Raw genomic sequence first — 12,033 nt, forward strand, 5'->3', positions numbered from 1 at the left:
TCCATACATGTCGGGTCTAACATTGAATGTGAGTGTAATTTTAATGTGTGTCAATGTAAAATGAAATCACGACTGTGCCCTTATGAGTGTGTGCGCGCGCGCTCCCATGCATGATCAATTAATTGTAGAGCCCCGCGCGTGAGTGGGCGCGTGAGAGCTGCGAGTTTATTTCTTTAAGACCCAGCACCTTTTTATCCGAGGGGAGAGGAATGGATGGAGAGAATGAGGAGAGAGAGAGAGAGAAAGACGGGGGTTGTCTATGGTGAGGTGTAACGTCGCTCGCGCCCAGTGCCATCGTTTACATGTGTGAGAAGGGAGAGGGGAGGCGGTTGCTTGCTGGCAACTGGGTTTTCACGGCGATACGACTTTTAACCGCGAGATGCCCGGATGGGGTAAATGGGAATTATGTATTTTTTGCTTTCGACGATGACAAGGGTGAGATAAGAATATGAATACAACATTGGTATCTGACATTTAATGAATGTTGTGAGATGGAGCTGTGCATGATCTGCCAGCTGTTTTTGAGGAGGGGGATGGAGAGGGGGCGATGCGGTGGGGTGTAACGCCTAACATTGGGTGTAACGGGATGCTTCATTGCCTACAATATAATTGGGGCATTTAAGAATAGAAGAATGCATAATCTTTCATTTGTGTGTATAGCCTTTATTTCGTTTGCAGAATTATTTGCAGAGGCCATTGGAAGGAAATCGGATGGGAAGAGGCTATAGGCTCTAGCCAAAATACATTACATCTTCTGTTTTATTTTATTCACGTCGCTTTTCTGTTGTGACTGTGGTTTTAATTTATTAGGCCTAACATAGACCCTTCTCGCTAAATATGTTTTCAGATTGTAGCATACATGACAGTGTGAGACAGAGGTTATTATGAGACAGAGATATATACCCTTCTACAGACTACACATAGTCCATAATTACAATGATGACAATTTACATTCAAATACGTTATGAGACTGCCCCGCATAAATACATGTCTGTCTGTCTATCTCTGTAGACTATTAAGGGATACATCCGGCTCGTTTATTTTACCCATGATCCCCCTACTGAACGAGATGGCCAGGCTAAGGCTACACCGTAACCCTCCATGACTCTCATTTCCGTGTATAACGCGTATCCATGATTAGCATTATGACTAATCGGCTGTATGGACAGATAAGAGCAGAGACCGATGGATATATAGCTTCAGACAGACGTGTGCAACGGAGTAGGTTGCCGTGGATGCCGGATAGAATTAATAGGCTCCAACTATGTATTCTCCTGATTAGTCATTGTGGTAGAACAGAGATAGGTGTGTGTGTGTGTGTGTTTGATGTCCAATGAATGTGTGAAGTGTGTGTGTGAGAGAGAGATGAGAGATAGAAAAGAGAGAGAGAGCGTGTGTTTGTGTGCATGCCTGCATGCGTGTGGAGGTTGATTAGACAGATTTTTTTCCATCAAGTCAAATGCTTTCATTGTGCAATACATACACTACAGTAGGTGTCTTAATTGTCTGGCCTGCTCTGTAAACAGCTGCTTCCAACTGGCTATGACAGATTTGATTGAGTCATTATCATCTGGTTTTGTGTCTGTACTGGCCACTCCATCATCTCACCTGGTCCACCCACATCTCAGAAAAGGGGTTCTCCACTTCCTCCTCTTCCGGCCTGGATTGTTTTTATGATGTTGGTTACTAACAAACTAACAAACTTTTAGTTACTAACAAACTAAAATCTGTTGCATTATTAGATCCAAGGATGAGGCTCTTTCAACTTGTCAATTACAATTATATAAGTTGATTGAGAGCCTTGAGAGTTTAATGGAAAAACACTATAATTTCTCTTCCTTTCCCCTGTTTCTCTCTTCCTTTCCCCTGTTTCTCTCTTCCTTTCCCCTGTTTCTCTCTTCCGTTCCCCTGTTTCTCTCTTCATTTCCCCTGTTTCTCTCTTCCTTTCCCCTGTTTCTCTCTTCCTTTCCCCTGTTTCTCTCTTCCGTTCCCCTGTTTCTCTCTTCATTTCCCCTGTTTCTCTCTTCCTTTCCCTTGTTTCTCTCTTCCTTTCCCCTGTTTCTCTCTTCCTTTCCCTTGTTTCTCTCTTCCTTTCCCTTGTTTCTCTCTTCCTTTCCCCTGTTTCTCTCTTCCTTTCCCCTGTTTCTCTCTTCCTTTCCCCTGTTTCTCTCTTCCTTTCCCCTGTTTCTCTCTTCCTTTCTCTTGTTTCTCTCTTCCTTTCCCCTGTTTCTCTCTTCCTTTCCCCTGTTTCTCTCTTCCTTTCCCCTGTTTCTCTCTTCCTTTCCCCTGTTTCTCTCTTCCTTTCCCCTGTTTCTCTCTTCCTTTCCCCTGTTTCTCTTTTCCTTTCCCCGGTTTCTCTCTTCCTTTCCCCGGTTTCTCTCTTCCTTTCCCCGGTTTCTGTCTTCCTTTCCCCTGTTTCTCTCTTCCTTTCCCCTGTTTCTCTCTTCCTTTCCCTTGTTTCTCTCTTCCTTTCCCCGGTTTCTGATCATCTTGTTCTCTATTTTCCAGCTGCTTCTCTAATCTGTCTGAAGACCACCCTGGTGTGTCTGAGGCCCTCCACTACACCTGCCCTCCCTCTTTCCCCTTCCCTAAACTCTTAGACACCCCCATGGACTCCTCCTAGCTCGTCCTACCACTCTAGACCTTGCCTTTGGAAACCTAACTGCACCCCACCTAAAGACACACACCGCACCCCAAAGGTACCTCACAATTACCTGGGCCCATCACTCAGCCAGACTCACTGAGACAACCAATCAGTTGTTATCACCACAAGCAGAGAGCCAATCAGGTGTTTGCCAGACACAGCAGAGCTATTCCTATTGTAGCAAATCATCCAAAGGAGCGAATTCGGTGAAGCCAGGAAGTAGAGATGAGAAGGTAGCAAGGTACAGAGTGACAAGCCGTTAACCAACCAAACACAGGCCTGTTAGTGATGACTGTGACGTCTTATTCATAGAGAGGTGAGGTACAGAGGAGAGAGAAGGGTAACAGAGTGCCACCATTCTGCTTGCCTGTCTACCATCTTCTCTCACATAGTAACAGGAGAAAAGGACAAGGACACAAACAAAAGAGAGAGACCAAGGGCCAAAGCTAGGCAGAGAGAAATAGAGAGAGAGACAAAAGAGAATAGAGTGGCCTTCACACCTTACCTCATACAAGCATACACACTTGAAAAAAAATTCTGTTAGCTCCTTGAAGCAAATTCTCCCAGAACAATCCCACACTCTCCACCGACACCCACCAACTTTCAGCTAACACCCCACACACTCTCCGGCCTCAAGATGATGTGCGAGGTGATGCCCACCATCTCTGAGGATGGGCGTGGCGGGAGTGGGGGAGGGCCTTCCTCTCCGGGAGGGAGTGGCGGGGGAATGGGGGGTATGGGGGGTGGGTACGGGGGCAGAGGAGAGCCCCGGGGCGGAGGTGACGAGGGGGGCAGCACAGGGAATCTGGAGTCTCTGATGGTGAACATGCTGACGGAGAGGGAGAGGCTGCTGGACAGCCTGAGGGAGACCCAGGACAGTCTGGGGACAGCCCAGCTTCGACTCCGAGACCTGGGCCATGAGAAGGACTCCCTCTCGAGACAGCTGTCCATCGCCCTACCACAGGTACACACGGGGAGGGGGGGTGTGTCTGTGTGTGTGTGTACATTCGTGCGTCCGTGTTTGCGTGTGCACCTGAAAATAGCTGTGCAGCGACGCTCCCCATCCAACCTGACAGAACTTGAGAGGATCTGCAGAGAAGAATGGGAGAAACTCCCCAAATACAGGTGTGCCAAGCTTGTAGCGTCATACCCAAGAAGACTCGAGGCTGTAATCGCTGCCAAAGGTGCTTCAACAAAGTACTGAGTAAAGGGTCTGAATACTTATGTAAATGTTATATTTCATTTTTTTATGCTCAGACCTTAACATGGTTCTGGTTTTATGTTGCTTCTCTTATCCATACTGAGCTATCCTGCTATCTACTGGACTCACCAATGAGCTGTTCAGTTATTTACTGAGTTGTTCCATCTGTACTTAGCTGTTCCATCTGTTCTTGTTGGTATGTTCCTGCTCCTACGGACCACTTCTGGTGCATACTGAGCAGGGCTGTGGCTGAATCATGACTTAGACATGATGACAGACTGTTACATATTATTGGCGGTTCCATTCGATTGAGTAAAGACCTCTATAATACCCAGGCCAATATTAGCCCACATCCTTATGCCCGTGGCGGAATCATTCTAGTGTGACTGACGCCACTGAACATGCGAAAAGGACTCCATCTTGGATTTCAGACAGGCAGTCTCCCTGGATGCCTAAGTGGAGTGATGCGGTTTATTTTGTTAGAATCCATATGTTCTCTGGACTATTGAAAGCAATAACAGATGTGATAGGACAATGTGTTCTTACTGAGAATGACTGGACATTGGACATAGTGTTGACTGGACATCAACACTAGGGCTAGCAGCACAGAGCGTTGTGATAGATTCAACACGAGGGCTAGCAGCACAGAGCCCTGTGATAGATTCAACACTAGAGCTAGCAGCACAGAGCGCTGTGATAGATTCAACACTAGAGCTAGCAGCACAGAGCCCTGTGATAGATTTAACACTAGGGCTAGCAGCACAGAGCGCTGTGATAGATTCAACACTAGGGCTAGCAGCACAGAGCGCTGTGATAGATTCAACACTAGGGCTAGCAGCACAGAGCGCTGTGATAGATTCAACACTAGGGCTAGCAGCACAGAGCGCTGTGATAGATTCAACACTAGGACTAGCAGCACAGAGCGCTGTGATAGATTCAACACGAGGGCTAGCAGCACAGAGCGCTGTGATAGATTCAACACTAGGGCTAGCAGCACAGAGCGCTGTGATAGATTCAACACTAGGGCTAGCAGCACAGAGCGCTGTGATAGATTCAACACTAGGGCTAGCAGCACAGAGCGCTGTGATAGATTCAACACTAGAGCTAGCAGCACAGAGCGCTGTGATAGATTCAACACTAGAGCTAGCAGCACAGAGCGCTGTGATAGATTCAACACTAGGGCTAGCAGCACAGAGCGCTGTGATAGATTCAACACTAGGGCTAGCAGCACAGAGCGCTGTGATAGATTCAACACTAGGGCTAGCAGCACAGAGCGCTGTGATAGATTCAACACTAGAGCTAGCAGCACAGAGCGCTGTGATAGATTCAACACTAGAGCTAGCAGCACAGAGCGCTGTGATAGATTCAACACTAGGGCTAGCAGCACTGAGCGCTGTGATAGATTCAACACTAGGGCTAGCAGCACAGAGCGCTGTGATAGATTCAACACTAGAGCTAGCAGCACAGAGCGCTGTGATAGATTCAACACTAGGGCTAGCAGCAGAGAGCGCTGTGATAGATTCAACACTAGAGCTAGCAGCACAGAGCGCTGTGGTAGATTCAACACTAGGGCTAGCAGCACAGAGCGCTGTGATAGATTCAACACTAGGGCTAGCAGCACAAAGCGCTGTCATAGATTCAACACTAGAGCTAGCAGCACAGAGCGCTGTGATAGATTCAACACTAGAGCTAGCAGCACAGAGCGCTGTGATAGATTCAACACTAGGGCTAGCAGCACAGAGCGCTGTGATAGATTCAACACTAGGGCTAGCAGCACAGAGCGCTGTGATAGATTCAACACTAGGGCTAGCAGCACAGAGCGCTGTGATAGATTCAACACTAGAGCTAGCAGCACAGAGCGCTGTGATAGATTCAACACTAGAGCTAGCAGCACAGAGCGCTGTGATAGATTCAACACTAGGGCTAGCAGCACTGAGCGCTGTGATAGATTCAACACTAGGGCTAGCAGCACAGAGCGCTGTGATAGATTCAACACTAGAGCTAGCAGCACAGAGCGCTGTGATAGATTCAACACTAGGGCTAGCAGCAGAGAGCGCTGTGATAGATTCAACACTAGAGCTAGCAGCACAGAGCGCTGTGGTAGATTCAACACTAGGGCTAGCAGCACAGAGCGCTGTGATAGATTCAACACTAGGGCTAGCAGCACAAAGCGCTGTCATAGATTCAACACTAGAGCTAGCAGCACAGAGCGCTGTGATAGATTCAACACTAGAGCTAGCAGCACAGAGCGCTGTGATAGATTCAACACTAGAGCTAGCAACACAGAGCGCTGTGATAGATTCAACACGAGGGCTAGCAGCACAGAGCGCTGTGATAGATTCAACACTAGGGCTAGCAGCACAGAGCGCTGTGATAGATTCAACACTAGAGCTAGCAGCACAGAGCGCTGTGATAGATTTAACACTAGCAGGGTTCATTGAGTGCGTCTGCTCAGAGTGTGCCGCCACTGCCGAGAGAGAGAGAGGGAGAGTGGAGAGACAGATTGATAGAGAGAGAGGGCTGCAGAGTGAGAATAAGAGCATGGTACAGAGAGAGAACTGGTGGTATGAAACACACACACAGACTAACAAATCAGGCCAATTTGCATATTGCTGCATACTAATGATGGAGCTTCTGGCGTCTATTCTTAGGTGTTCTGGGTTATCACATGGAGAGATAGAGATGGATGAAGGATTGTGAGGATGAGAGCGAGTAGGCCATGTGAGAGGATGAGAGGGAGAGATGGAGGCTTGGTACAGTCGAGAGACACCTTGAGGTAGTTTATGATCACATTGTGTCTTGGACTGTGGAGGGGGAGTGAGAAAAGGATAGAAAGAGAGAACTCTAGAGAGAGAATGCTTATAATTGTGGGATATTGGTGCCAAAAGCTGTCTTTTCAGCTAGAATCAATCCCAAAATTCCAAATTCCTATGGGTCTGCTCTGTACCATCTCTCTCCCTTTTCCCCTGTCTTCTTTTTCTCTTTTCCCCTGTTGTCTTTTTCCCTTTTCCCCTGTCTTCATTTCCCTTTTTCCCTGTCGTCTTTTTCCCTTTTCCTCTGTTGTCTTTTTCCCTTTTCCCCTGTCTTCTTTTCCCTTTTTCCCCTGTTGTCTTTTTCCCTTTTCCCCTGTCTTCTTTTTCCTTTTTCCCCTGTCGTCTTTTTCCCTTTTTCCCTGTCGTCTTTTTCCCTTTTCCTCTGTTGTCTTTTTCCCTTTTCCCCTGTCTTCTTTTCCCTTTTTCCCCTGTTGTCTTTTTCCCTTTTCCCCTGTCTTCTTTTCCCTTTTTCCCCTGTTGTCTTTTTCCCTTTTCCCCTGTCTTCTTTTTCCTTTTTCCCCTGTCGTCTTTTTCCCTTTTCCCCTGTCTTCTTTTCCCCTTTTCCCCTGTTGTCTTTTTCCCTTTTCCCCTGTCTTCGTTTTCCCTTTTCCCCTGTCGTCTTTTTCCCTTTTCCCCTGTCTTCTTTTTCCCTTTTCCCCTGTCTTCCTTTTCCTCCTGTCTTCTTTTCGCTTTTTCTCCGTCTTCCTTTTCCCTTTTCCTCTTGTCCTCTTTTTCCCTTTTCCCCTGTCGTCTTTTTCCCTTTTCCCCTGTCGTCTTTTTCCCTTTTCCCCTGTCTTCTTTTTCCCTTTTCCCCTGTCTTCCTTTTCCTCCTGTCTTCTTTTCGCTTTTTCTCCGTCTTCCTTTTCCCGTTTCCTCCTGTCCTTTTTTTCCCTTTTCCCCTGTCGTCTTTTTCCCTTTTCCCCTGTCTTCTTTTTCCCTTTTCCCCTGTCGTCTTTTTCCCTTTTCCCCTGTCTTCTTTTTCCCTTTTCCCCTGTCTTCCTTTTCCTCCTGTCTTCTTTTCGCTTTTTCTCCGTCTTCCTTTTCCCTTTTCCTCCTGTCCTCTTTTTCCCTTTTCCCCTGTCTTCTTTTTCCCTTTTCCCCTGTCTTCCTTTTCCTCCTGTCTTCTTTTCGCTTTTTCTCCGTCTTCCTTTTCCCTTTTCCTCCTGTCCTCTTTTTCCCTTTTCCCCTGTCTTCTTTTTCCCTTTTCCCCTGTCGTCTTTTTCCCTTTTTCCCCCTGTCCTCTTTTTCCCTTTTCCCCTGTCGTCTTTTTCCCTTTTCCCCCTGTCCTCTTTTTCCCTTTTCCCCTGTCTTCTTTTTCCCTTTTCCCCTGTCTTCCTTTTCCTCCTGTCTTCTTTTCGCTTTTTCTCCGTCTTCCTTTTCCCTTTTCCCCTGTTGTCTTTTTCAGTTTTCCTCCTGTCCTCTTTTTCCCTTTTCCTCCTGTCTTCTTTTTCCCTTTTCCTCCTGTCTTCTTTTTCCCTTTTCCTCCTGTCCTCTTTTTCCCTTTTCCTCCTGTCCTCTTTTTCCCTTTTCCCCTGTCTTCTTTTTCCCGTTTCCTCCTGTCTTCTTTTTCCCTTTTCCTCCTGTCCTCTTTTTCCCTTTTCCTCCTGTCTTCTTTTTCCCTTTTTCCCTGTCGTCTTTTTCTCTTTTTCCTCTGTCTTCCTTTTCCCTTTTCCTCCTGTCTTCTTTTTTCCCTTTTCCTACTGTCTTCTTTTTCCCTTTTCCTCCTGTCTTCTTTTTCCCTTTTCATCCTGTCTTCTTTTTCCCTTTTCCTCCTGTCTTCTTTTTCCTTTTTCCCCTGTCTTCCTTTTCCCTTTTCCTCCTGTCTTATTTTTTCCCTTTTCCTACTGTCTTCTTTTTCCCTTTTCCTCCTGTCTTTTTTTTCCCTTTTCCTCCTGTCTTCTTTCCCCCCTTTCTCCTCTATCAGTAGTTACCACTGATGTGCACACTGACAGCCCAGTCCCTAATATTCCTACCAGTCCACTGAACACAATAATCAACAGTGTTATGTTATAATGCTCCAGGGCATGTAGAATTACACCATATACTGGAAGAGCTGGACTGAGCACCAATGCTTCTCAGTGGCTTGTGGGAACGCCCATGATTCAGTCTTCACATGCTCCAGGACACGGGCGGTTGCATGTCTTTCCTTACTGTGACACTGATAGTGAATGTGTGTCACGGCTTGGTCACGCACGGGTAAAGTCCATCTGAGCCAAGATGGCCGACAGGACAGAGGATGGTACAGTGTCATATGTGGCCATATGTCAGCCTAGCCTACACAACATGGCTGGCCCCGCCATGGCCACAACAGAATGGCCATGAGGTGTTCACTGGAGGGTTATGAGCAACCCAGGCCAGGAACATAGACATGATCTGCTCCCAGATATACGTAGTTGGAAACTCAACGTCATACTATAGTCGACTCAGTGGTGGGGGGTTCAGTGGAGGCTGGTGGGAGGTGCTATAGGAGGACGGGCTCATTCTAATGGCTGGAATGCATGGAATGGAGTCAAATGTGGTATTCATATCTTTGTCTGTGATCCCCTTCTATTTATCCCTTTCTAGCCATTACAATGAGCTAGTCCTCCTATAGCTCCTCCCACCAGCCTCCACTGTGTGTGTATGTGTCACACCAGTGTGTCACAGGTCTGTAATTTAAATGTTTGTATTTTCTTTTTGAAATGTTTTGGTGCTTAATTGTGTCTTGTTGAACTGTTTGTAATTGTGCTGTATGTATGTGTGCTAATGTACTGTATATGATTATGGCTACATACAGTGTATCGTGAGTAACGCCGCCCCCTTGTGTCTCTGCAGGAGTTTGCAGTGCTGACCAAAGAGCTGAATGTCTGCCGGGAGCAGCTGCTGGAGAGAGAGGAGGAGATAGCAGAACTCAAGGCAGAGAGGAACAACACACGGGTAAGTCTGTTTCTGTGTGTGTGTGTGTGTGTGTTTGTGTGTGTGTGTGTGTGTGTGTGTGCGCGTGTGTCTGTGCCAATGTTTGTTGCTTCACAGCTGTTCCATAAGGTGTTTTTTTAATCTGTTTTTTAAATATACTTTTACTGCTTGCGTCAGTTACTTGATGTGGAATAGAGTTCCATGTAGTGATGGCTCTATGTAGTACTGTGTGCCTCCCATAGTCTGTTCTGGACTTGGGGACTGTGAAGAGACCTCTTGTGGCATGTCTTGTGGGGTATGCATTGGTGTCCGAGCTGTGTGCCAGTAGTTTAGACAGACAGCTCGGTGCATTCAACATACCTCAATACCTCTCATAAATACAAGTAGTGATGAAGTCAATCTCTCTTTCAGCCAGGAGAGATTGACATGCATATTATTAAGATTAGCTCTCTGTGTACATCCAAGGGCCAGCCATGCTGCCCTGTTCTGAGCAAATTGCAATTTCCTAAGTCCTTTTTTGTGGCACTTGACCACATGACTGAACAGTAGTCAAGGTGCGACAAAACTAGGGCCTGTAGGACCTGCCTTGTTGATAGTGTTGTTAAGAAGGCAGAGCATCGCTTTATTATAGACAGACTTCTCCCCATCTTAGCTGCTACTGCAATTTGTTTTGACCATGACAGTTTACAATCAAGGGTTACTCCAAGCAGTTTAGTCATCTCAACTTGCTCAATTTCCACATTATTTATTACAAGATTTAGTTGAGGTTTAGTGAGTGTTTTGTTCCAAATACAAAGCTTTTAGTTTTAGAAATATTTAGGGCTAACTTATTCCTTGCCACCCACTCTGAAACTAACTGCAGCTTTTTGTTGAGTGTTGCAGTTATTTCAGTCGCTGTAGTAGCTGACGTGTATAGTGTTGAGTCATCCGCATACATAGACACTCTGGCTTTACTCAAAGTCCGTGGCATGTCATTAGTAAAAATGTTAAAAAGCAAAGGGCCTAAACAGCTACCTGGGGGAATTCCTCATTCTAACTGGATTATATTTGAGAGGCTTCCATTAAAAAACACCCTCTGGGTTCTGTTAGACAAGTAACTCTTTATCCACATTATAGAGGTGGGTGTAAAGCCAAAACACATACATTTTTCCAGCAGCAGACTATGATTGATAATGTCAAAAGCTGCACTGAAGTCTAACAAGACAGCCCCCACAATCATTTTATCATCAATTTCTCTCAGCCAGTCATCAGTCATTTGTGTAAGTGCTGTGCTTGTTGAGTGTCCTTCCCTATAATCATGCTGAAATTATGTTGTCATGTAGCTCAGATCCTTATTCCAAGTGGCCCCTGCTCTCTGTGTGTCTAGCTGCTGCTGGAGCATCTGGAGTGCCTGGTGTCTCGTCATGAGCGCAGTCTGAGGATGACAGTGGTGAAGAGACAGGCGCAGTCTCCTGCCGGGGTCTCCAGCGAGGTGGAGGTCCTCAAGGCCCTCAAGTCCCTGTTCGAACACCACAAAGCCCTGGACGAGAAGGTGTGTGTGTGTGTGTGTGTGTGTGTGTGTGTGTGTGTGTGTGTGTGTGTGTGTGTGTGTGTGTGTGTGTGTGTGTGTGTGTGTGTGTGTGTGTGTGTGTGTGTGTGTGTGTGTGTGTGTGTGTGTGTGTGATAAAGGGCTGGACAAGAAGGTCAGTCTGGGTGCTAAATGGAGGAGTGAGTGGGCTGGCTACACAGGATGTATTCTTAACCTTCTGTACTAACATCCACCTCTCTCTCTCCCCTTCACTCCCACTCTCTTTCTCTCTTTCCACTATCTCGTCTTTCTCTCCCCCTTTGTCTGTCTGGGACTTCCTTAGGTGCGAGAGAGGTTACGTGTGGCTCTGGAGCGAGTGACTGTTTTAGAGGAAGAGCTGGAGTCCTCCTCAAATGAGGTGAGTTATCCTCCTCTGCTCGTACTCCTCTCTCCGCAGATAAAGCATCTTTTCTAAACCTTTCTGTTCTCCATCTCTACCTAGTGCCATTCTCTACGAGACCAAATCAAAAGACGCCAACAAGGCTTAGAAAATGGGAAAGAGGTGAGGGGATTTATGCTGTATTGGCTGAAGTAAATGTTGAAGTATTAGTGTCTCATGTGCGGCATAGTTTGCTTGGAGTTTAAGGAGTCTCATCACATTTCCATCTTTACATGATCTTGTCTTTTCCTTGTCGTTTTCCTCTCCTTCTTCCTTTCACAGCGGCTGCCCAATGGACCCTCTTCCATCCTGGAGGATGGAGAGATTGACAGAGAGAGACAGAGAGAAACAGAGATAGAGCGGCAGAGAGCAGAGCTGGCCCAGCTGAAAGAAAGACTGGCCCTCATGTGCAGACAGGTGAGTGACAAATAGAGATAACTAACAGTTTGAGTCATACATACACCAGACATACATGCGTTTTAAGGAATAGGACTTTCATAGATGTGATACTGACCCAGATGGTGGCTTCTTGTG

The 12,033-nt window shown here is 46.5% G+C and overlaps 1 protein-coding gene across 3 annotated transcripts in view; it reads left to right on the forward strand.

Moving 5' to 3' along the window:
* The first annotated feature begins 5 nt into the window (after positions 1-5).
* Positions 6-12,033, forward strand: part of LOC129833453 (liprin-alpha-3-like) — a 33,262-nt gene continuing 21,234 nt past the window's right edge. The window contains exons 1-7 of one of the 3 annotated variants that reach the window (XM_055898076.1): positions 6-28; positions 2,509-3,608; positions 9,473-9,574; positions 10,920-11,084; positions 11,404-11,478; positions 11,563-11,622; positions 11,782-11,916. In XM_055898076.1, coding sequence (XP_055754051.1) covers positions 3,282-3,608; positions 9,473-9,574; positions 10,920-11,084; positions 11,404-11,478; positions 11,563-11,622; positions 11,782-11,916 — 864 coding nt within the window. In that variant the 5' untranslated portion in view covers positions 6-28; positions 2,509-3,281. Of the gene's footprint in view, positions 29-122; positions 436-2,508; positions 3,609-9,472; positions 9,575-10,919; positions 11,085-11,403; positions 11,479-11,562; positions 11,623-11,781; positions 11,917-12,033 lie in introns of those variants that run through there. The other 2 variants (XM_055898074.1, XM_055898075.1) reach the window with 2 other exon arrangements.

The sequence above is a fragment of the Salvelinus fontinalis genome, chromosome 34, assembly GCF_029448725.1.
Source record: "Salvelinus fontinalis isolate EN_2023a chromosome 34, ASM2944872v1, whole genome shotgun sequence".
In the NCBI taxonomy this organism is placed as follows: Eukaryota; Metazoa; Chordata; class Actinopteri; order Salmoniformes; family Salmonidae; genus Salvelinus; species Salvelinus fontinalis.